Source organism: Ostrea edulis, chromosome 4, assembly GCF_947568905.1.
Source record: "Ostrea edulis chromosome 4, xbOstEdul1.1, whole genome shotgun sequence".
Lineage (NCBI taxonomy): Eukaryota > Metazoa > Mollusca > Bivalvia > Ostreida > Ostreidae > Ostrea > Ostrea edulis.
Window position 1 is genome coordinate 12732166 of NC_079167.1, and position 27588 is coordinate 12759753.

At 34.7% G+C, this 27588-nt stretch overlaps 1 protein-coding gene across 1 annotated transcript; it reads right to left on the reverse strand.

Annotated features, from left to right (window-relative positions):
* Positions 1-74: 74 nt before the first annotated feature.
* Positions 75-26635, reverse strand: LOC125672249 (protein qui-1-like). Its single transcript, XM_056161966.1, has 23 exons — positions 26360-26635; positions 21959-22161; positions 19269-19368; positions 18989-19091; positions 17067-17209; positions 16528-16602; positions 15020-16363; positions 14635-14934; positions 13599-13832; positions 13006-13263; positions 12739-12862; positions 12451-12638; positions 12133-12258; positions 11618-11697; positions 7547-7726; positions 4012-4129; positions 3518-3708; positions 2786-2979; positions 2467-2629; positions 2036-2231; positions 1583-1807; positions 1137-1264; positions 75-257 (listed from the first exon to the last, which is right to left on the reverse strand). The coding sequence occupies exons 1-23, from the start codon at positions 26481-26483 to the stop codon at positions 123-125; spliced, it is 4932 nt and encodes a 1643-aa protein (XP_056017941.1). The 5' UTR covers positions 26484-26635; the 3' UTR covers positions 75-122.
* Positions 26636-27588: the final 953 nt, after the last annotated feature.

The following is a 27588-nucleotide window of genomic DNA, read 5'->3' on the forward strand; positions in this document are numbered from 1 at the left end:
ACATGTATATGTAAGATCATGATCCTCAACTTTGAATATATGCAGTTTATAGTACTGTTGACACACAGTACTGTGTATGAATTCAATAGTGCTCTTCTGGTTGCATCACGTCTGCTTTATAATTAGATGATACCACAAAACACTGAAGATTGAGATTCAGCATTTCCATGTCCTTTTCCTTTTGTCATGTTGAATCTTAGGTTAGGTCGTTTTATCTTCTGAGTTGCAGCCTTCCTGGGTGCTCTGATTGGTGACAACTTAAATAAAAGAATCATCATTTTCTTCAAGTATAGATGTATACGAATTAGATCAAAGTCACATTAAACTTATAATAGTACATGAAAAGGCTTTTCATAACCTCTAAAAGGAATACAAAATAGAAAGTTGAGCAAACACGGACTCCTGGATATACCAGAGATGGCATCAGGTGCCTAGGAGAAATAAGCATCCCCTGTCGACCGGTCACAGGTAAATAGAGTAATATGTAGTCAGAATCATTGTGCCAAGAACGTTTTAACAGTCGGTATCAAACACGCCAGACAACAACATTGACCCAATGTAAGGTTGTATTGGCAAACTAGATCGTTAAAACGAACATAGAGCTTTCGAAATGTTGATTAAACGAGACAGACCCCTGTAAATCAACTTGTTTGTCAGTAGCCTGTCTCGATTTAAAAAAGTGATAATATGCAGAAAAAGCTCTTGCATATCGAATCAGTTGAGATAAATAAACACCATTTGCAGGTGTTAATGGAATATTGCTACATAAACATGGGGAAAAAAAGTTAGCGATGGAGAAGCTGAAATCATCCCGTTTGTCATACAGTTGAGTTGTCAGTTTGCCGTTAATGTCTACTTTCAATAAAATATCTAAGTATGAAGCAGAAGTGGGCGACTCTGTGGTGTCTTTTATTTCGAGTTCACTGGGGTACATGTATATCGAATCGACGTATGAATGAAAATGATTATTTTTAATAGATAAAATGTCGTCGATCTATTTTAATGTTGAACTGAAGGCCACAGTATGAGATTTTTATTTTCATGTATACACATTTTCAAATCCTTGCAGCGACTGTACTAGTTAATTTACATAGTAAGATGAACATTGATCATAAGACTATTTCTACGACCATTACCTTAACTATTTGCGGTAAAGGTGAGGCTGTTGAATCACGTGAATCCAGTTTCTTTGGAACGGGATATACGATGGAATACCGATCGCATGACGAAATCTTCGGAACTATTGGTAGTATGGGACTTATGTCTGTACAGGAAAGAAACATTCTAGTTGTTTATACCAAATTCATTTCAAAATTGTCGTCTTTGTGCATTGTTGAATCGAGCATGTCTATTTCAGATGTACATAGAAAGTAAGTTCTGTGTATGTCATCAAAGGACTTAACAAATTACAGTACCAAAAGTAAACGTATGTGAACATTAACAACCCTATAAATGGTTATGGTTGTAATAAGTATCAAATTCATTATATAAATGTATCAAAATCACAGATTACGTACATTCACCCTCCTTATCGATAGTTCAACCCTATGGGTTTTATATGTGACATTAAAACGAGAATCACCTTCATTTATGTTGGTATAGTGAAGTCGAGAAGTTGACAGATTCGCTGGTTCAGGGCAATTATGAAGACACAGAAGAGGAACGTGTTTACTGTTCTCCAATTGAACAACAATTTTGCAACAGTCCTCCGACATCAGACAGTTCAGCACAGGGTAATGCATGTCAATCATTGTCACGTGAAGACCCAAAACTACGTCCCATAACCTAATGGTGCCATCTTTTGATGCTGTGTACGAGAAGCAATTTTAATAACTAAAACGTTGTTTTGATGATTCATAAGGGATTTTAATTTTGTAAAACATTTTGTTTAAATCCTGTGAAGACTAGCACGTTAAGAATGATTGAGATTCTTTGTGTGGATATTTAGTTGTGCTTTACAAAATTTACAACGTCTTTTCCTATTGTCTACAAGTATTAGTCAAAATATCTTTTAAGTAATTTTAGAGATTCGTACATGATATCACAAACTGTTCGTTGGAAAGAAAATCAAGTGTAGTGATGCACATGGTGTGAGTGTTAAATTTATGGAGGCACTCCCCGCTAGACACATCCCACACCATGAGACTTCCATCGCTTGCTCCCGAAACAACATTGCCTCCATCATTGTTAATGACTACCTTAACAACACTGCTGCTATGTTCCACCAAAACCTGAAATACATAATGTGTGGAAGCATATTCATAATCTTCCATTCATATAGGTCTACACAAAATGTAAGACAGTTCTACCATCGCTAATATTATTGGAATGTGACACTTTTCGTATGCCCATTTACACTTGATTACATATGTGCTGTTAAACCGGATTTCACGAGAGCGGGAAATTCTCAATTTTTGGTGTTGTATATGACTGAAATAGTCTCCGTCTCTGGTGGAATACACATACCTGGGTGAGTTTTCCGGTCGTCAGGTCCCAGACCTTGCAGGACTTATCCTCAGACCCTGACACTAAAAACCGGTCTTTTGTGTCGCAACAGAGGCACGTGATCTTTTCAGTGTGGCTGATTCCAGTTACCAACGTCCCGGAATCTGTTTTCCAAACTCGTGCACTGAAAACGATTAAAGATATCTTTCATATGAAAAAAATACTTATCCATATCTGTCAAATATTCTTAAACTCTAAATAAACAGACTACCGTTGTACATGTTAGTCAAACTTTACGCAATCTAGGGAATGTGTATACATTGAAATGACTTTATCATACCAGTTATCTCCCCTTGCAGTGACGAGTAACTGACAGTCTGTGGATAGTATAAATGTAAACGCCTGTCTGTCAATAGATATTAACGTTGTTCCATCGTCCGCTCGCCACAGATGGAAGTGACCCAATATGTCGTATGATAATACTCGAACATCATCCTCCAGGATCTTCATCTGTCTGACGAAGTTCTCATGTTTCTATTTGAAAGGTGTTAAGAAATTGGTTATATCCAGGTCTATATTTTCTTGTGACCAGTAATCACAATTCAGAATATATTGACTGAATCCAGTTGCTGTAGCCCAGTGGCTAGGACGTTAGCTGCAGATCCGTAGCTCTCGTGGGAAATATTGGGACAGACCAGAGAGCTCTATAGATCTATTCCTTATAAAAACCTTCGATTAACACAGGCAATTATGTCGCTTGTGTTTGAATTTACTACCAAAGTCATCCCGAAATTTTGTATATTTTACAAGATATGCAGAAATTAATTCAGTAAAATCATTTAAATGCCTGTTGTTTTGTACTGGGAATTTGTCTGGGTCCTGAAACTACCACTAAACAGATTGTTTGTGAATTGCAACAAGCAATTGTACAGACTGTGCAACATTAGATATTATTTTTTCAAAGTTGAATTTCCTACCCCAAATCATACACTGAAGTCTGCAACATACATGTAACATATACTCGCCCGATGATAATAATATATCAAATGATGACGGACATCGCGAGTCTTACCTCATAGTTTGTGATAACCGACGCCAGAGTCATGCTCCAGACTTTGATTGTCTTGTCTTCAGCAGCCGTCACAGTAAAGGCAGAGTTTACAGAAGGTTCTATACAAGTAATGGCACCATAATGTCCCAGAAAACTTTCTGCATAGTTGCTGAATTCAAGATTCCAAAGTTTGATCTCCCCATCAGTGGCCCCTTTGAAATTATCGAAGCAATACATGTATTTAATACACATGCATCTGTATAAGATGCTAAAGATTGGTATCTTTTATTTTGTTTGCTTTTTGTTTTTAATTCAATCCTATATAATATATACGAAACTTGATCTAAATTAAGAAATTACTTCGTTTTGCACAATAGTTCACACTTCACACGCTAGCTACTAAAATATTTTAAGTGACACACAAAGTTTCTCGATCTACTGATGCATACTTCTAATTGTCATGAAGTATCAAATACTAAAACGATCACAACAGTACAGAGAATGAAACGACTTACCTGACATAGCGATTTTACCGTCACTTGTGATGGCTATACACGTCACAATACATGTGTGTCTATCGCTTTTCACATTATTTGTCGTTTTGGGTAGAAAGCTCCATAAATTGATTTTACCCTGCAATGATAAAAAAGATTTTATTATTAATGTACGAGAGTTGTCATAAAGTGTGTGGACAAAGATTTGCTCTTAAAAAAAAACCCAGTGTAGCTGTCTTTAGTCAACATACATTTTAAATCGAATTGAAATTTTTCCTACTTTTTGACAAATTATCTGTTTTTGTAGCACAAAGCAACTAAAGTTATATTTTTGATGTTACGAATTCCCATTTCAGTTGGAAGATTGATAAAGTTTAAACCAATATTGGAAGATATTTTTTATCAAGGACATTCAAATCAAAGTAAATAAAATATTTTATTTAGTATGGTTTATTTTTGTGTTCATTCAAGATCTCGATCCATTGGACGGAGCAAGAATAAATGTGGAATACTCAAGTCAGACATTCGTCCGACTGGTTCTATATACACTGTATTGTACATGTATCTTATGATTGCTGCATTAATTGTTAAAAACGACTAAAAGTGTTAGTAAAGGTATTGTGAAGTATCATGAACTATTATAAGCAATTTCCACATTCATTAACAAATTCTTTCAAAAATTAAGAAATGTTCGATATTCCATGGCCTTTTTTTTTTTTTTTTTTTTTTACGTTATTTAGCATTGTCATTTATGTAAGACTTTTTTTATATTGCGTAAACATCAATCACCGACTCGAAGTTAGAGTAGCATGCTCCGCCAACAATTCAAATGAATTTATTATTTCTTATCTGTATTTGCCAGTATACAAGATAATGACTATTCAAATATAACGAGAGACTCGTGGGCAACAATGCTCACCTGGGTCATATTGGCCCTGTTGGTCTTCATCAGAAGATTTCTAAAAGCTCTTTTATCCTCTTTATTCCTATGAAAATTTTTGCCTCCATATCTTAACCCCAGCCCAGCCCCGCAGAATGAATCGAATTAGAATCCAAATAACATGGCCATTGGGAATGCATCTATAACAATATTACTAACATGATCTAGCTGTTATCTATATTCATATACTATATAGCATTTGATCCTCAATTCTAGTCCCACTCTTAAGTCCAGGGTCCTTAATTTAAAAAAAAATTAAATAAAAAAAAAACCTTGAGTCCACACACCTTAGGAATGTTTGCATATTACTATGATTTAGTGTGGCCTGGCGACTCTTGAAAACAATTTTTCAGACTTTCCTATAGATATTCTCATGTAAAAAAAGGAATGTTTTATGTCTTTACATATTCCCGTGTAAAATTTTGAGGTTCAAACAATCATGGATCTCTGCTTCCTGAGATTGACTCATCGCCCCGTTCTTGGGAGAAGATTTTCACAATTATAATAATAAATTCTTTATTTAGACAGGTTAGCACAATTAGTTCAAATGACTATTTTATATTGTGGTCCTGTATAAAACATATTCAAAGACAGATAAATGAGAGAATAGAAAAATAGATAACATAATATAAAATATATACACACGATATCACTGGGGAAAATAAACATATACATATCTATATATCACTTATTTGAGTGATAATGCTGCAAATATGCTGATTTAAAAGATGTAATAGAACCACAGCTTCTGAAAGACTCGGGCAACTGATTCCATAAAATTGTGGAGGATACCTTAAAAGACCGTTTATGATATTCAGTTCGAACTTTTGGTAAATATAAAATGCCACCATCGCTACTTCTTGTTGTTCTGGAACTACTAGTAACTTGTCTGATAATTCCCCCATGCATTCCCGTATATAACAATGAATCCGTAATGTGGCCCAAACTATACCCCATGGACATTGAATTGATGACGTATGCACTACCTGAATATGCCTGTACATTAATATGACCAATCCTGGTCGTGCTGCTCTTGAAAATAATATTTTCTCTTATATATTGTTATGTATTGTAACTTTTCAGTACTTATTGAAGTCCCATCCGACACCCCCCAACCCCCGTCATAATTTAAAGGGACTTGAATCTGCAGTATTTGAGGTTGCTTGTATATTAATATGACTAACCATATCTCTGCTGGTTTTGAAAAGAAACTATTAAAATTATTTTCCTTATATTGCTGTGTAAAAATCTGATCCTCTAGTGTGGTCCCACATTACCCTCCAGGGCCATAATTTGAAGAAACCAGAATCGGTATCTACCAAGGGTGCTTGCCTATCAACATGACTATTCATAGCCCAACGGTTCATAGAATAACATCGTTAAAGAACTTTTACCCATGTAAAACTTTTATCCTCAAATGTGGCCCTACCCTACCCCCGGAGGCTACAAATTGAACAAATTTGAATTTGCACTTCCTAACGATGCTTGCATATTAATATGAATATTCATCACCCCGTTGTACTTGAGAACAATATTTTTTTTTAAAGTTTTTCACTGTAATATATTCCCATATAAGACTTTGTTACATGTATCTACCCCGGTGGCTATCATTGAACAAACTTGGATCTGCACTACCTGAACATGTTTGCATGTTGATTTGACTAATCATGACCCTGCTGTTCTTGAGAAGAATCTTAAGATTTTCCCTATACATTCCCATGAAAAACTTTAATTCCATATTGCAGTCCCTCCCTACGCCCTAGGGGTCAGGATTTGGACAGACTTGAATTTTCATAACGTCAGGGAGCTTCTACACATAAGTTTAATCTTTTTTGGCCCAGTGCTTCTAAAGATCTTTAAACGAACCCATTTTATTGTTGCATTTTCTTGATTATCTCCCCTTGGATGAGATAAACTCTCATTTAAAAATTTGAATTTCCGTCAGCCAAGGATACTCTGTGCCAAGTTTGGTTGAAATTAGTCCAATGGTTTTGGAGAAGATGAAATTGTGAAAAGTTTACAACGCCAACGACGCTAAAGACGACAGCGCCACCGGCAGACAACGGGCAACTTTTGATTAGGAAAGTTCACTTGAGCCTTTGGTTCAGATGACTAGATGAAAGGAAATTTTTGAAACTATGCACTGAACCATGAACCCTATCTTTGCGCCAATAAAGGTACATGTACCATGCTTACAATTAAAATAAAACATTATAACTATAGTTATAAGACTTGCTGAAGTTTTCATCAAACAAAAATTCAGTATTTCCTCTTCAGAATAGTTCGTTAGATGTATTTATCCACGAACGTGTTGGGCAACGCTCGTAATATATGTACAGTTCATGTATATGCCTAAAGTTGGTTTAAGAACAGGATAAGCTTAACGACAGTTTATGTAGAATAGGTTCATTTTACCATACCATTTAACGTCTATAATAATTCACCCCAAATCAAAATCACAAAGAACCCATAAACCTTGCATTGAGAAATTTGGTTTAGGAAAAGCAGTTAATTATACGCACTTACCCATAAAAATGTATCTGAAGTCAAAGTAATTGTTATGAGCTATTCTATTAGATGTTATGTTCTAGGAAATTGCTCTTTTGCTACTTGTACCTCTGATGATGAAAAAACCATAGACTGGTCTTTAGAAATTCTAACATCAGTGACAGCGGAACTGTGTCCCTGGAAGACATTTATGAGCTCTGTAGTCCTGAAGTTGTAGAGATAAACCATGTTGTCTTGGCATCCAGCAAACACATGGTGGCAATTATCAGCCAGAACCAAGGATCTTACCTTTAACAGACAAGCAATCAATGAAAAAGACATTGTGTTGATAAGTACATTGCTGGCGGCAAAGGAATAAGGATTTCACTTAGTCTAGTAAAAATAGTGCGCGTGACGTTGGTTATTACAAAATGAAAGACAATTAATTAGTGTGTTCTCGTCAGCAGAATGATTACTTAACAGGTTGTATAAATAAACGCCATTGTAGATGTATTCACTTTTGGAGCTATCTTCATATAAGAGGAACTAAAATTTTCCTTTTAGATTAAGGTTTCGCATAGATGTACATTAGGTTCATCTGCATTAAAAGTCTATGTGACGCATGAAATTCGCTGGATTGATCAGATGATCAAATCTTCGTCATCGTTTTGCTTTTCAATAGTTTGCTTTGAGCTATTCAGTATTATGTGACATTAATCAGTAATATGCAACATTATTCATAGATAAGGGAAATCAGTACAGTGTTCAAAATCAGGTGTCTATGCTGATTTCCCCTTAATGGCTTGTGAACTCATATTGTATGAACTGGTCAGTGTAATGTGACAATGATCAGCACTATGCAACTCTATTTATATGTAGGGAAAATCAGTAGTGGTATGTTCAGAATCTGATGTCGATGTGTAATACACGCGTATATGCTGATATTCCCTCTAAAGGTTGTAGGAACTCATTTTCCGTTATCTATTATATTGAAGGTAGTACCAAACAGATACGTAAATTTTTTGCCCCTCAAATTAAATTTTTTGAAACTTTAATAATTTGTTCTAAGGAACGAAAAATCTTACTATGCATGGTATAAAATAAATTTATCCTATAATTTTTTTCTCCACTTAGTTTCAAATATGGGGTATCAGACCCCAATTAGAAGAATTTGAAATTAAACTTTCGTAATAAGAATGTGCCCTATGTCAAATTATCTATAGAGATTTTACAAACATAATAGTACTTTTTATAAAGCTGACCCATTTGTTACTAAAAATCTCGACAAAATGTATTGTAATTGATATATTCGTGTACGATGTACGATATAGCTTGCATGGTTTTTTCAACAGCAATATCTTTAAAAGGAAATGTATTATTCAAATTTTGAAGAAGAAATTAATGAGCAAAATGATACAAAAATTGATATAAAAAGAAATTTCAACCAAGGATTTCGGATATTTTGGACTGTTTAGAAAATTTTATTTGGAAAAAATGATACATTCGACATATGACGTCATCATATCTGACCTTTAATCTTAAAATATAACCTTGAGTTAATTTGTCTTCACAACTCTTATCTTTTACATTTTGTATAAACAATGTGTATTTTTTCTGATAATGATAATGTTAAAATGAATGTTCATTTTTCATATAAAAAACGTTTAAGTGAAAGCAAAATTTAAATTCCTTGTACAAAAACGCAATCAAGTGGAACTATAATATCTCAAGTATCAGGCAATAATCAGTCTACATATGCATGTTACTCGACTCGAGTACATGTGCCACTTTTAAAAACATGCCAAGCAAAATTGCTGTTTGCTAACCAAGAAACGCAACTTATGCTGTGATGGTTATAACGATCTAGTTTGCCAATACAACATTTCATTGGGCCAAATGCTGACTGACGTGTTTCATACCGATTGTTAGGCCGTTCTTGGCACACTGATTTTGACTACGAATAAATCCATTTATCTGATCAATCTATAGGATCCACGGCGGGTGTGACCGGTCGACAGGAGATGCTTACTCCTCCTAGGCACCTGATCCCACCTCTGGTATATCCAGAGGTCCGTGTTTGCCCAACTCTCTATTTTATATTGCTTATATAAAATGTAAGAGATTTATCACTGTTCGTTATCTTCACTTTTCATATAGATTAGAACGAATATGAATGAATTTTTTGTAAAGACTAAAGCCACATCCGGCCTTATGTTTGTTTTTTCTTTTGTCAGTCTGAATTGATCCTTTACGCACGACACACATCTGCACCACGACAGACACAATCCGATAGCAAAAGGTCACTTAAGTGACGCAGGTGACCTACAAAAAACCTTGATGTGAAGTATGTTGTGGCATTCTCTTGTCCGATTTTAATTTCAAAGCCAAACACCACCCCACACATGATTTATCTTAACTCTTCATCTTAGTCACCGGAGGTCTTTACAAAGTATGCGAATGTCACAGTCTGCAATCAAGTTGTCTGCGTCCAGGGCTAGGACGACGAAAATGTTCGTGAAAGAGTACGTTATATTCCATTGCTTATTTTCACTAAACTTCTCTTACACGTGTTACCACTGCCCTCGCTCTTACTCTCAAGAGGGAAGGGCGTACATTACGGTTATCCATTTTATGGTAGCGTCTGAAAATGGGGATTGTTTTATTCTTCATTTCGCTAGATCTAACAATTGTTCTGTCAAGAAAGAATAACACACTAGATAAATCTGATATGGATCTAAAATGGGAGATTTTAAAATTGAAAAGTTTCAAATTTACCTTATTCACTTTTTTTTTTTAATTCAAATACAGTTTTAGTAGAAATTAGCCTGGAAAAAATAGTAAAATCCCTGCTAGACTGGAACGAACTAACTACAGATCAGCAGTCGACACGTTAAACGACTGAGCTACCCAGCTAAGCAATTAACTTTAGAAGGAATGTACATGTACAGGTATTGCTAATATCTATATTTTCATTTAAGTTTAAAAAGGAAGTCGGCCATTACGACGATGTATAATTTCTCCTTAACAAGTCATTGAGATCCGTGTGATATTCAAAGCAATTTTGAAGCTTGCGATTTCGACAAACTGCCGTTTATTTTTTTCCACATTGACGTCTCGAAAACATTGATGTGACGGCTGTAACTTTTATCGATGATGAGTATAACTTTTTCTCAATGTTTTAAATTTGAACTTGTAAAAGTGGCTTAATAATGAAAAATGTGAAGATAATGAACAATCTAATTAATAATGGTGTGACCGTTGTACCGAGCGAAACCTGAAATGACGTGTCCCAGGTGATAATCATTTTAAATTAAGTACGGTAAAAATAGAAATATTGGAAAATAGAATCCTTTGTTTTTGTAAATAAAACTTATAAATTACCTGCATCATTCGTAAATAGACAAAAATTACGGCCATGTAACACGACAACATTTCTGATGCGTCAATATGGAAAAACCACGGTAGTTTGTTAAAACGCTTCAAATGCAGACCACCTCACACAACTAGTTCAATCGGGGACTTGTTCAATTCCAAAACGCGCGAATCTAATAAAAGCAAAAATTAAAACAATTTACAATCGCCACCATTTTTGAATGACCGTAGCATAAGTTGCAAATCGCCGTTTCAGTGCGATTACTTTTGATGTATGGAGGATGAATTTAATGCTGCTGCTAGATAGGTGTATTTGAAGTTCATTTCTAGTTTTCTTCCCATTCCCTCACTGATATTTATTATGTATACATACACAATATTCGATGTATTGGAGCTGTGTGTGGCGTGATAAAGATCCCTCCCTGCTTAAAGGCCATAAGCGTCGAGCATAGGCCTAAATTTTACAGCCCTTCGCCGACAATGGTGACGTCTTCTTTTGAGTGAAAAATATTCAAGCGGGACGTTCAGCAATATACAATCAACCAAGCCCACCCATCAGGTATTCTAAAAAGTGCGTCCTCCTATGTTGAATTTAGTTAAATAAAACAATGTTCATGCCTAAATTGGGGGGGGGGGGGTATGACAATGATTTTTTGGTGAAACTCTGTTGACGAGCTCTTGTCTAATTTCTGTTTTCATTATTTTATGTAACTTTACGATTCCTAACTGAAGTTAACAAAAATGCAGGAATTACAATACTGTTTATTTCTCAAGGTGAGAAGTAATTTCTAATTTGAGAGATGTGTAAAATGGACAAACAATGATTACCCATCCTTTGTGACCTTTCAGTTGGTGGATCCAAGAACCGGTTGTAAATGACACTACATTTAGCCCACTGTCTTCACACCCTGTGGTAAAGCAAAATGAATTACAATAACTATGAAATATTATCCAAAATATTTGTTTTCTGTACTTGAAAAGGTACTACTTTAATGGTGTGTATATCTTTAACTACATGTATTCATTCATTTTACCATGATATATTTTTGCTTTCCATTTCTTTACTAATTCTAATGATAGCCATTTCCTCATGAATGTGATACAGATGTGAACAATGTGTGTATGAAGCTTGATAGATATAGCACATCTGGGAATTCCGACAGAAAGGAAAGTAGAATGTAAAATTTCATTTTTAGAAATACTTTTCATGAACAAATCTTTCATGAAGCGCTACTTAACGCGCTTGCAGGCACGAAGGGTCAAGTTGTACCCCTATGTATTTTCAAAAATGAAATTAATTTTTTTTATTGTGAGAGAGAGAGGGGTTGGTATAGATAGCATACCTGCTAAAAGAAATGTATTATCAGATGTCAGGTCTATACATGATATTGGAGAGTGGATGTCATCTACCGTCAGCAATGGAATCTTTTCTTTCATGCACCACACAATAATCTTTGTGTCCCGAGAAGCTTAACAAAGTACTCTAATATCATATTAAACATACTCGAGTGCTTGTGGTTTTTTTTTTATTTGTTTGACATGAATAAAATTTAAATATGAGAAAAACATGTCTAGATGCATCCTTTGATGGATTTTCTTTCAAGAAAAAAATGTTCGACTTCAAAGATATCTTGCGTTTAATATACAATTCTGCATAGTACCTGAGGCTAACAGGTCAACATTGCTGTTGAGCTTTAAGGCGACTACTGCTTTTGTGTGGCCTTTGAGAACATCCGTTCGTTTCCCTGTCAACACTGATGACAACACAATGGTCGTATCATCCGATCCACTAAGTATGATGTCATCGTTTGGAGTTATAGCCAAGCAAAGAACAGCACCTAAATGTTCTCTGTGGTGAAAATAAAGAATTAAAAAAATATTTTTATTTTAAAAATAGATTGTATTGATTTGATTAGTTAATGAGGGAGTTTAAGTTATGAACTATTTACCTTATGACGCTTGTACATAGTCCTTCGGTAAATTTCCAAAATCGCACTGTACCATCTTCTGAACCACTGATACAAAACTGCTCAGTAGTTGACAATATCAAGCACCGAATAGTACTCCTATGTCCTGATAAAACACGGTAGATACATGTAGTCTCAGAAAACGGATACATTTTTTATGGGTTTGAAACTGAGTTGAAAAAAGAATTCTTAAATTATTTACGATAGAACAACTTCGTTCAGTTACTTTTGTATTGTAAATATATTTACCAGAGAACAATTTCAACAGCTTTTTGGAAGGCACGTGATACATGGCAATGTCTAGAAGACCGAACAAACATAAAATGTGTTGGTTATTTTGTAGTGGTGCGATGAGGTTTGCTCCATCTAGACCATCCATTGAAGCCACCAAGGGCAGATGAGGGTTAGGAAGCCATGACGTCATGGGAATGAACAAGGGTTCATTGTAAGTGTCACACCATTGCATGCTCTGGGTCACGAGAGATTCCGTAAACGATGGGTAGTAGTCTGCGGATTACAAATTCAGCAGAAACGTAACACTTGCCTTTTTTTCGCGTTATAACAAATCCCAGTGTAAAATTCTCCAAATTTCAAAAATCATTTTTTATTTGAGGTATTGAAATTTAAATCTTCGATGATATATTCAAAACGGTAAGTGCATTTTTTTTAATTCTTTGATTTGGTATAGGACATTGTTTATACTGAGATATACATGTATGTACGTATACGAGTTGTCGGAATATTCTAACATCTTTATACATATACCACCTTGTTTTAATGGTACATCTACCATGTCCTATGATTCACCCTTTACGAATATATAAGTGAATGCTAATGATTACCTTTGATATCTCTCAAATATCCAATCAGCTCGTTGGCTAACTGTGTCGGCTGTCTCATAAGGACAGGCGATGATTTCAGCAAGCAGTTGTAAATCAGAAAGATTTCAGCATCCACTAATCTAGACAAGGTTAATCGGAAGTTCTGAAGAACGATGTTTATTGAGGAAGAATCTATCATCGAGAGCAAATACTCGAAGTTACACAGGGCATGGCATTTCAGTCGCCTTGCGTCACCTGCAAATGAAAAATGATAAAACGTGAATTAGTGCTGATGCTGTTGTCCAGTTTCACTAAAAATACTGCTCGGAAGATAATTTTAATTCCTCGAACAATGAAAAATCATCGCTGCTTGAATTCCACATTTTTTAACATTAATTTCATCATCCTGACAATCCGTCGTTAATTGATTGATCGATTGATTGATTTCAGGTTTGTGTCCACTCGGATCTTTAATATCTGTAGTTGAAGTGCTACAATTTTTTTTCAACTATAATATACATTTGGGGCTAAATACATGTAGCAGTCCTGGGTTTTATAGGTCTTATCTTAAAAATCTGTTACTATTGAGCGACTAGAAAAGGAACTGAGCTACATATTATATCAACACAGGCGTGTTGCTACCTTGGCCGGAACCTTGGAACTCTCACGAAGTGACCACAAGCATTTTACCATTTTCTTTGTGAAAAAGAAGTTCACAGATTTTCTACTGGATACTTTGTCTCGAATTACATGTTATTATTATTTGGCAGTTGCCATCATACATGAATCATAACTAAGTATTTTGAATTTCCATACTCAACAGAGCATGTGTATTTACATGGATTTGAAATTACCATTCACATAGACGTCGCACGATGTCAGGCAAGCTTAAGCAAGAGTTGATAATTAAATCTCAAAAGACTTCTGTGACTTGTAAGGTTAGAATAGTGTGATTCGAAGGCGTTTTATATTAAATACATTGTAAATGAAAACCGACAATTAATTGATTAGGACTAGTTATGATAATGACATGCATAAAAGGAAAGGAAATGTTTACCTAACTGAAGTAGGTGTATCCAAAGTTCGCTTATCCTCCTAGTATTATACTTCGTCTCGCTATATAGAAGAGGCTGGTGACACACAAATCTTTGTAGATCTTCAATCACTGTATTCTCTTGTAGAAGCACCTGCTTCCCTTCTATCCAAGTCTCCAAAAATAGCTCCGTCAGATCCGAGTGGATGTTACAGATGATATCCACATTTGCCATATACCTCCTTCGAATGATATCTTCTATAAAGTCGTGAGACCAGCACAATACAACCTTTCTCTGTACGAAACGTTCAGACAGCAGTAAACCTATAAAGGAACTCAAAACTGTATGACCATTCTTCTTGATGCATAAAACAGATTTGATTCGAGACAATGCTACTCTAATACATACCTATTTCAGTTTTGAAGTAAATCCAAACGAACCAAGGAAATCGGAAGACCTCAGAATTACTCAATCTTAAAATGGATAATGTCACGTCGTTGTTGCAAGATAAAATATCCAAGAGTTCTGTTTCACTTAAACCAAAGTTTGATAACGTGATATAACGACAGATTGCCTCTACAACTACCGTGCCGAATTTGAACTCCATCTGATCTAAGTGTCTATGTACAAATTCCTCATTTGAAATAGGAAAGTGATTGTTTATAGAATTGTGATTCACATGCCAGTCTTTTAACAGCACAAGAGCATTATGAATAACAAAAGCTGAAGCTTTGAGAAGATGTTTGATGAAGAGTTTTTCTTTATTTTTGGCCATAACTCTTTTATGCTTGGATAGAGTAAAGGTCAATGCGTCGCTTATTCGATCATTTGTCCATCCCGGGAATATTACCATACTATCCAGAACATTATTTGTTTTGACTTCGAGTTTCTGGAAGAACTGTTTTTTCCCTGGTTTGTATGAAATGATAAGATGAACCTTAGGAGGTAGTTTAACTGAAAACCAGTCGATCATATTTTGATTCTCTCCATTGACCGGGATCTCCAAATTATCTACCCCATCTAACACAATCACAAGATGACGTTGACCTTTAGAAATACGATTGGCGAGACCGTAAAAGTAGTTTGTTAAATGAGAGCCGTCATATTCCTCGAGACAAATGTTCTGCTGTAGAACAAAATTTAGCTGAACACAAATGTCCCTCAAAATTTGCTGCTTATCCTTCGACTTCGGGGTTATTCCTATGAATCGTGGTATGAGTATCATGTCTTTTCCAAATAACTCTCTGGCACGAAAACACACCTTGGAAAGGAAGTGCGACTTTCCTGATCCAGGATCCCCTTTCAAGATAATAAGGTGATGGTCATGTTTTGCCCCATTCATAAGCAGTAAATGTATCTTGGATAATAAAAATTCCAATCCACCTCCATGATAGACCTTCATTAAGTCTTTACAATGGTGCAAATGTATCAGTGTTTCGAGACAAAGTTCACCTTTCTTCGTTGATGGAAAATGGAGTTTTTGTTTTTCATGTTCAAGAAATAAATCTCTTAACCTCATTGCCACTGCTGCTGTCATGTTTTCAAGATATGTAAGGTGTTCAGAATTGTCTTTTGATATACCATTGGTATCATATGGTATACTGAATGTGAATTTATTTGATCCTGAAATCTTTGAATCCACCTCACATTTCAAATTGCTCAATCTCTCTTGTTTGTCCTTATCGAGAATTCCGGTCACACCAACATCAGTGAAAGAAATCTGAACATCTTTTACATTGGTCAACGTCAAACCTTTGGTAAAAAGTGAATGCAAATACTTTAATTACATCTTTGAGTTGTTTAGTGCAAACACAGAGGTAATCAAAGATATGATTTGACATGATTAGTTCATACAATAGCTATAAATCGAATTTAAAGGTATTTTTCCATTATCAGATCAAAATCATGTATCTCACCTTCTATATTTCTGAAAATGAATACTCCTTCTTTGCAACCAAGTTTCAAAGCCTGTGTAACTTCTTGTTCAAAAGCTAGATTTAAAAAAAAAAGTCGCTTGGCTAATTTTAAGACAGTTGCTCTCGCTAAATTACATGTACATATAAATTTCTTTATGTGAAACATAGAAGACTGAGATTTCTTGCATCACTTGTGCACTATATATATAGGCTAAATCGTCTCTCTGTCAAATCGCAAGATTATATTACAAAGTAATTCTTTTCTACGGCAATATATTTGATAAGATAGCAAAAAATAATTACCAAATAACATTAGATTTCTTAATAAGATAACATTGAGAATGTTGATTCTCGACGGACTCATTAAGCAAAATTTCAATGATCAAAAGAAAACGAGATTTGGCCTTTTTATGAATATTTATCGAATACTAGAATTTGACGTAAAAGTTTGTTTACATACTTCTCATTTCCTGTAATTGGGTTACAAAAATCTTGATGTATTTCACTCTTTACAAACAAATCAGTGTTATTAATTCTACCTGAGGTGAAGAAACGTTCTTGTTTCTGGAGGTGGACCTGATTGATATTTCCTTCGTCATGGGCTATTTTGGCGCCATACTGAATGATGTCCAAGAGGCAAGCATAAGTAGCGGACCACTCGTCAACGTTCTGCTGGTGTTCCCTGTGGTTAACAATTCATGAAAGCCAAGTATACGAATTTATATTTCTATCTTTGACAGTCGTATACCGAAGGTCAATTTACACATCATGTAGCTTTAGTGCATGTTAATGAAACCAGCATGCTGCATAAAGTATATCTACTAGAAGTTTACTTTGACAATATGTGGAAGGCGTTAAAACGTGTGTCCTGAGTAAGGTAAGCATTTCAAAAGACTTTTCCAACAAATCTAATATTGTTTAGCTAGCTCCTTTGTCTGTTAGGGTTATACCATCTTCACAAGTCAAGGGTTATTGATTCTTTACTTCGCACTAACCCTTGACACCAGTGACTATCAAAAAGTTAGGGTCGTTCCTATTGTTTCCACAAAAGAGTGGGAACCAATGAGAATGCGGTTCTATTTAATACAACGCGAAGCGAGAAATTCAAATAAAAATTTAGCATAATATTTTTACAAAATATGTGGGAATTATAGACAATTACCAAGCGCTACCGCTTAACGTTATTATGATGTCATAAAAGACTCGTTTAAAGACCCATCTCATGATCATACGGTCAGCGAAAATGTAGGCGGAGCTTAAATCTAAACAGTTTTTATTTACCTGGAGTGGAAAGGTCTACCAAGTTGTTAATTGCTATATCCCATGACACTCAAAGAAATACGCAGAGACAGAACATAGTAGAAATCTACCTGTCCGTGCTTTTCTATAGTTTTATATACGCAGGACCTGTCTCAGGGACCTCTGCAGAGTTTCTGTGGTCATAGTGTTTGAATAATGGTTGTATTCCTAAGGGTAGCTGACAAACATTCTACACGCACCCCCCCCCCTCTCTCTCTCTCTCTCTCTCTCAGTCATTGTCTCAATGAATAATTTCTGTTATAAATATAAATATAGAGGTATCATAAATTGATGACTTGAATTATTTCCATAAATTACAAGTTTTAGAAATTATTGTGCAAATAATTGTTTGATTTCTGATTGTGTAATTTATGATATATGTACATGTATATAGAGGGGAAACATTACAATTATATTGAAATTGCATTGTTCAGGGGTCTTTTTAAAAACAACTGAATTACAAAGAAAATAGCAGTTGTGGACAGATCAATGCTATCAAAACTCAGGTATACTGGGATTCCTCTAGATCTAAAGAATCCATGTAGATAATGGCTGTTATTGTTATCAAAACACCTCTCTGGGGTAGCTCCAGACAACAGGGTCTGCAGATGTCACTCCACCTGAGATATATTGTTAAATGTTTGATTGACAGGCAGCTTACAATCTGGGGTGTTAACTTAAAAATGGGTCTTTAATTGACGTCATAACAAAGACGTTGCTAAACAATTTTTATATATTTGAACTGCCTGATGAACCATGTAGACATGGAGAACGCGATAACAGTAAATGATTGTTTTTATGGAATGTGGCATTCTGATTTTCAATATATATATATACCATCACAAGTGACGCAGTATCTTAATTCTACTCAAATTTTGTTAAAATACTATTTTTGAGAACAAAGGAAACATAGAACACAACTTTGGAAAAACCAAATTTAATATCACGTCTGCATACTGGATAGACACATCTATAGAATAAAAGTTTGTCCAAACTGAATAACCTGCGCTCCAATCCTTTCCTGTCTTGAATGAAACAGTTATCATACGTGTATATAAGACTGGACATTTCCTTAGCAGACAAATATACATGTACGTGGTGATTCTCTAGCGAAAGCGTCACTAGTGGTGTGTTCATTACATATATCATAGATGTACATTACCTAAATTGTATGATTTTGTAGACATCTTGGAGAGGCTTCAATTTGTACAAAGCTGGTACAGAATATTCATCCTTTATGTACCATTCATCTAACACACGGATATCTGTAAGCATTATCTCTCTTATTCATAAAGAATATTCACTACATTTCAAACATTATGTATATATATATATATATATATATATATATATATATATATATATATATATAAATATATATATATGCGTTAGATATTTACTTTATGTCTTTAATCGGTCTGAGAAAAAAGCACGATATTTACCTTTGCCACCTTCAAATGCTTCATTTCTGATATGTGTAAATTCAGCTTCATCTAGAAAACTTGGCAGAGGACATTCCCCATATCTAGATCCCAAGAGGCACTATAAATAGAAACTGATATTACCTGATATCATATTTGTGCTTTTCATTACAAAATTTGTGCTGTATATGACAAAAGAGAAATATTACGGTATATATAAGTATTGCATGCGAGTGAAGGAAACATTGAACATATCAACCCGAGAAAACCAGTGTCGACCGAGACTGAAACGAAGTAATGAAAGGTGAAGATAACGAACAGCGATCAATCTCAAAACTCCTATGAGTAATAGAAAATAGATAGTTGGACAAACACGGACTCCTGGACACACCAGAGGTGGGATCAGGTGTCTAGGACGACTAAACATCCCCTGTCAACCGGTCACACTCTCCCTGAGCCCTATATCTTGATCAAGTAAACGGAATTATCCATAGTCAAAATCAGTGTGCCAAGAATAGTTTAACAATCGGTATGAAACACGTCAGACAACATTTGACCCAATGATATGTTGTATTGACAAGCTAGATCGTTATAGCGACCACATAATTTGCGTAATGCTGACTTTAATTGAGACTGTTGAAACCCCTGTACTATCAATTTGTTTGTCAGTAGTTTGCCTTGATTTAAAAACTGACCATACACAGAACAAGCTTTTGCGTATCGAATAAGTTGACAGATATAAACACTATATGCAGGTGATAATAGAATATTGCTACATAAATATGGGAAGTTGACGATGGAGAAACTGAAATCACCCCGTTTGTCATAAACTTGAGTTGTGAGTTTGCCGTTAATATGTATTTTCAATAAAATATCTAAGTATGAAACAGAAGTGGACGACTGTGTTATGTCTTTTATATCGAGTTCAAAGGAATATATCGAATCGACATATGAATGAAAGTTATTATTGTTAATACATAAAACGTCGATATATCTAAATGTCGAATTGAAGGCCACAGCAAGAGATTTTTTCTTCTCACGTACAAGTTTTTGAATAAATTCTGCTGCTTCATATTAGTATTAAAATGGGTCAGCTAACAAAGGAGCACAATTCGTGCCCATGGGATTTCCAACAGATTGTTGGAAGACCTGATCACCAAAGACCACGAAGATAATGTCAATGAGGAAATTTCAACTTCAGAGTACTTGTGCGTGGAATCAGAGTGGTGTTTAACAAAGTAATTTTTTGGATGACTGATCACTAGATATGGATATTTCCGTTCTCCATTTTTGTTGAAGAAGCTACTGTCTATGATGTCAAAAAGTCTAGTCTTTAATTAATTGTGAGGAATGGTCGTGTAAAGTGTTGAAAAGTCATACGTTTTGATGTTGTTAATTTGAGAAAAGTTTTGTGATTTCAACTTTACTAAAAGCTCTTTAGAATATTTTAGAATCAACAATTGATTTACACTTCTTCTGGCATATGTAGTCGCACAGTAAGTTTGAAGTTTCTCCTTCACAGCTGTTGATATTTTCGTGAGGAGCAAAGATAGGGGCTTGGTTGAGCACTTACTGAATCCAGCAATGTATCTTGTTTGTAATGGTTCTAAAGTAGTTTAGGAACCCAGTATAGGTACGGTAACTCATAAATTATGCATTCGACCCATTGACTGGGATATTAAATGTATCTAAAACTAAAGCATGGTTTTGAAGAATTTCATCTTTTGAAAGGGCAGTTGGAGTATAAGTACGATTACCAAAAGTGGAAATAATACCAAGTTCGTATAAAATACAGTTGTAATAATACTCCTCCTAGGCACCTTTGGTGTGTCCAGGGGTCCGTGTTTGCCCAACTATTTATTTTGTATTGCTTATAGGAGTTGTGAGATTGATCACTGTTTTTCCCTACATCTAATACCAACATGACAACATAGTCAACTTAAAAGAATTTGATACGAAGTTACATTTACGAAAACATATCTTAATAGTGAAAACCAAATATTATCTTTATAATGTTATTGTTTTCAAAGAGGACCAAAACTTTCATAATATTTTGACACCGATAAGCCACATTGACTCGCTCTCCATAGTATTTTATGTAGTATAAGTGACTTGAAAGTCGTCACCTCCTTGTCGATATCTAAACCTATCAATAATTTATAGTACCATATCAATGCTTGCATAGTCGTAATACATATACTTCATGAAGAACACTATTCCCAGTTGCGACAATATTAAACAAACACTGCGTCATTAACGACATTTAAGAAGGAATATTGAATCCAGTTTCCTTTGATGAACAGTAAACAATTTTCTTTTATACAGTACATCTGTCAGTAAAATGTCTTATTCACAAGACTGTATCTTTTGCAGCGATCTTGTAACACGAAATCTTATATGATAAACTTTTAAATTCCATATGATATTTACATTTTTGTGCATAATTATATCCATGGAAGATTAAAGTTAATCAAATCTATTTTGTCATTGTAAAAGTCGCTCCTAATAGCTTATTAAGTCAGTTACCAAGCGCTTTGTGTATAGTAGTGTATAGAGAGATGAATCTGTAAACTGATGCGAGATAAGTGAAAGTGTGGAATCAGGTCCTGGAAATTTGAAAATTTTAGACATCGTGACATCATTGCTCTCTCTCTCTCTCTCTCTCTCTCTCTCTCTCTCTCTCTCCACTCAGGCTAAGGTATCATACATACAATGAAGAATGGACCCGATGACTTCCTGTGACATTCTTCCATTGTCGCCAGATGGCGTTGGAAGCTGTGTGTGTCTTTGGCGTGGTCGATTTGACAGCCATGATGAACATCTACCCAGTGTAGGTCTATGCCATACTTCAGACAGTGGTGCTGAAGCGTGGGGAAAGTGTCTTTTAGGAGAGCAGTCCTTTCAACTTTAAAATCTACAATCCAACATGCGTATCTGTGGTATTCATGATCAGGATACAACACGTATACTACATTGAAAAATTTATCAGTGCTATTATCTAATATAATGGCTTTGGGGCACATTAAAAAGTTACCGGAAGACTATATTATTTTTTTCAGTCTCGCACAGCTTATTGCTTTTAACATGTTTGTGTTATTTGATTGCATGTGCATTCACTTTACAGATCACAAGATACACGACTAGTTTCCGCCAACAACAACATGGGAATTATTCCACATTAAAGTATCCGAGAAGTAGGGAACAACATACATGTATTACTAATGATATTAAACTGAATCTCTTTGGCATCAAACCTGACGTCATAAACATGATTTTTCCCGCGTCTTGCCATAACAGGACGGGAGAAAATGCTACGGACCCGCAGCAACCGAATCTCCAGTCAGGCCCCCCTCTACCAACTGAGCTATCTGCGGCGATCAAATCCGTCTGACCACCACATTCCTCCCTCGTTAACTGACTTCACACTTCAAAATCATCCCCTGACAAAATTTTCACCTGTCAGTTCCAGGATCCTGGCCAGGTCACCAAATGTACCGTAACAGGAAGGGAGAAAATGCAACAAACCCGACCGAGATTCTTTACTTTTACTTTACTTTTATTTTCGTCAATATGGTGAATTTTAGGGATTTTGTTAAAGCTGATAAATGTGATGAAAACGCACTTTTTTCCATATTGGTATTTTATTTCTCCATATTTATAGATAGAAACAATGTTTTACATTTTCCTTTTAAAAATTTCAGTTTCTACAATGTATATTGTTTTTCGTCCTATTTATTCAGTCATATAGGGACGACACAAGCTGTAGGTAAAGTACAGTACACTAAAATAACTACAAATTTTGACCAGTATGCATGGCGCCGATTTAGTGAAGAGATTTAATCGTATTAACGTTCTAATATACTGTTATACGGGACCTCGGTCTTTAAGACCCGTGACTCTCACCTCTAATGCAGGGCCGGGTACTTATCGACAGAATGGTCACTACCTATTTTGAACGTTAACGTATTTGGATTGATGCGGCCGCCGGGGATTGAATCTGCAACCTCCTTCTTGCAAGTACCCTAACCACTATGAGAAAAGTTAGCTTTTTCAGAAGCTTTTAAAAATTTGTATGAATTTGCAAAACTTCTGTAGAAATTTTGGTATCACGATTTTGCAAAAATCTTACCAAAACAAAAACAAAAAAAGAAGAAGAAGAAAACAATCCTGCCAGCATATGAAGTTGTATTTCATTTCTAAATCGCCACATGATACTCCCATATATCTAACTTGAGACATAGTATTTTATGCAGTTATTTCATGTCTGATGGCCCAGAGTATTTTCCTGAGGTGCCTGGAACAGCTCAATGTGTTCTACCGCCCGCGATAAACACCTTTAAAATTTGTACGCTTCCCTGAGTTTGAATTTTACCATCAACTATTGACCAAGATTTTGTGACTATTGACCAAAATATGTGACTATTGATATCGTATTCTCAATATGAGGAGATAAACTAGTTGGTATAAAATAAAACAATTAATATTTCCATTATCAGATGGTTAAAGTTCACTTTATTTTCCTCTAGGGTCTATGATAAATTTGGTTTGACATTGCCCCACTCTTTCGGCCTCGGGTGATAGCACACCAGATTGGTCGCAACGCCTATTGCTTTTAATAATAGATGTAATAATTGTATATTTTCCATCCAAAATTAAGAGAAAAAAACCTGTCAACCAGTGACCATTATCGATCAGAGCTAAAATATACTGGAATCCGAATTAATAGATAAACAATTAAGAAAATGCCTAAAATCCCATTACCATAGTAACCGAGAATTCTTCTATATTAATTAATGGTTTATCGAGGAAAAAGGATCAGTGAACTAATTCTGAATCAATTACAAAGAGGATAGCATAATTAACAGGGACTGATAGTCTGTCATATCTCTCTCGATTATTGATCAAATCCTGTAGCTGCTGCAATAACAGGTTAGGTGCAGACAGGCAAAACTAGTCCTTATTTTTTGCTATAAAATTTATATGACAAGTTGTCACAGAATTTTTTGGTTTTTATTTTTTATTGATTTATTTTTTTAATTAATTAATTTATTTTTGCATCCAAAATTGTCCAAATATCACACATTTTACATTTTTACACGTTATCCACTTCATTATTTATCTAAAATTTCTTCATGATTAACTATAGATATGTTTTCATATTGTAATGACCTTCATTTTTGCAGTTACTCCCCTTACATCGGAAGGTGGGGGCGTGCTCATCGCTTCACATAAACATGCATACAACATGCAGTGCATTGTCACGCTTCGGTATTTAAATCCTTTATTACTCTGGGTTTCAACAGGTGTTATTACACGTCCTATAATTCAAAGATTAGTTCATTCAATGTTATTGAGAACGCTATTTTAAGGTAATTCCACCCCTCTAGAATTTTAGGTTCAATCTTATATTTGATTGTTGATTCTTTAAATATTATATCGTAGTAACAAATGAAAAGGATAAATTATGTACCTGTATGTTGCGGTATTAATGGATTTTTTTTTATCAATTAGTACACATATACCTGTTATCAACGTCAGAAAATTGCAATTTTTCTTAAACAGCATTATCAAAGTTTCACAAAAACTGGTTAAAACGATATAGTAATATTCATAACAATTTCATGAAACTGTTTCTTTAAAAACTATACAAAATGCTTGTGTAAAATAAAGGAAATCTACAGCATAATGGATTTGATAAATAATTTAAGGAAAATAGGGTTATTGCCCTTGGATTCAATATTTTGAAACATATATTTGATTATTTAAATTAACTTAGACTTTTGAAATATTTCATGTTTAACAAGATTTTTTTTTTTTACAATAATCATTGAAAAAAAGACTCCAACAAAATTTTATGTGTCTGTCATGCATAAATCTTAGTAAATCATTGAATTTGCGAAATCTTATGACGTCACAGGAGGGTGGACTACATTAAAATGCGTATTTTGTAAAAATACTGATAATTTTACATTTTCCTGTAGGAAAAAACCTAAAACAGATCACTGGAAACACGATGAGACGATGAAATTATTATAGAATTTTTGCTGTGTATATCTGAGTTATTACAATTCAGATAGAGGGTTGCCATACACTGTACATGTATCGACATATTCTCTAAGTCAGAAAAAGTATATAGTATTTTGACCAGAAAATTTACACCAAAGATACTGATTAGATATAATTAACACGTTCAGTTCTTTAGCAACTGATGCGCTTTTGGTTTAACACCCCCCCCCACCTCCCTCTTCTTTCCCCTTATTTATATGACGGACAATTTTCAAATTTTAGATATAGCGAAATTAACATTTTAAAGGATACTTTAATAGTTAATTGGCAGTAAGTATGAAGATACCAAATTCTAATATTTGCAAGATTTTTTTTTTATTTTTTTTTTGGTTCACATTAATGAAAAAAAAGGGGGGGGGGGGGGTCGTTAGAATAGGCAATGTTTAGGTTTGGGAACTTTTGAATAGATTCCCATTTCAATGTAATCTTTTACTTGATATTTAACGTGGCTCAGATGGATAAATGATGTAAACTCAACTTCGGTATTTTAAAAGTTTTCCCATCTACAACCATGAAATAATTATAATTCAAAGTGAATTTCTTTAAATTTGGTGTGTACCTATAATTTTAAGCATATAAATCTTTTGCATTTCAATGGTCGTCGAAAATATTGATAACAAATAATACTGAAAAGTACTGATTTATGTTAAAGACTATTTACTACACACAAGCGAGGAGGAAGAAAGGAGTTTCATATTCATGAGATATATATATATATATATATATATATATATATATATATATATATATATACATACATACATTTATTCACCGGCAGTGGTGACGTCTCCATTTGAATGAAATATTCTCGAGAGGGACGTTAAACAAAATTCAACCAACCAACCGGCGCCCCTATATTCAAGGGGAAATCACTCGCACTGCGCATTGTAAAAAAAAATAATATAGGATTGGTCTATATGGAAAATAAAAACGTGATCAAATAAGTAACATGAAGATGTGGGTCTTCCATTTCCAGATCATCAGAACAATGATTCATAAAACATTTAAGTTAAGGACTGAGTATATCTGTATTGTTTATCTCTCACCTGAGTAATTCGAACAGACATATACTTTTACAGTTTGCCGTGGGATTTCCGGAATATCCTGGAGTTTGCCAGTGATGATGTTCTGCACAGCTGATTTATACACTGCTGTCGGATCAGCGGCCATCTTGTCTTCAACATCATGTGACAAAAATCTTCACAACTCGTCAACTACACATTGTTTATTGGCAACCTAGAATATAATATTAAGGATTTATCATTATGGCAGATCTGCTAGTACTACTGATTCATAAGAAAAATTTTGAGACAGTAAATTTGTAAAACAAACCCTTAAATAAACCCCCAGAACGTCTGAAGTACCAAATACAATGTATACCATCAAATAACATGATGTCTATCTGACTACTTTTATCATCTGAATGTAAAAATACCCAAGTATATTTTACTTGAAAAAAATTAAATAAAAAGGTTATATCTATTAACTGGGGGAAATATCGTGCCCTCGGTCTTTACACAAAGCGGACTTCGCAAGCTCGGTACGTTCTACCGCACAAGGACTTGAAGGGCGTGAATATTTCCCGATATTCAGTTAATGACCAATAAAATATAATTTTCTTCAAAAATTGCATAAAGAAAACAATGAATGGAATTAACAAGATGTGTCTTATAATAAATAAATGCAAATCCCTTGACTGGAGTTAGTTGTTTTCATTGATACCATGTACTACTCTGATGTAGAAGGAAAACATGTTTCGCCTGAAAGCAGTGTGACACTCCGACACAAGAAATAATAGCATACAACAACATACTTCAATCGTCTTACATCAGACAACTGTATTTCAAATGATTATCGTTTTTAAAACATAAATGAAAATAGCATAAACTCGAATGGCATTTATATTCTATATAGAGAGAAAATAAATTATAAAGTTTTATCGAGATTTAAAAAAAATGCACCTTACTGTTAGTCGAGAATTTAATCACCACAAAATGCAGTCTGTGTCGACAATGACAATACTACTTACGTATGGATCGCAGTTCCAGGTTATGAAAATCAATAACTGGAAATATATGGATGTGAAAATCAATCAGCGAAAGCATTTCAGCAGTGATACCCATGTCGGATGAAAGGCTTATGATCTGATTCCACGATACACCTGCCGATCTTGATATACTGCTACTGGTGCTGGATCGACAAATTCTTTCATGTCAATTATTGTATTCCTAGGCGTCGTTATGGATACCTGTTACAAAAGACGCGGTCTTACACC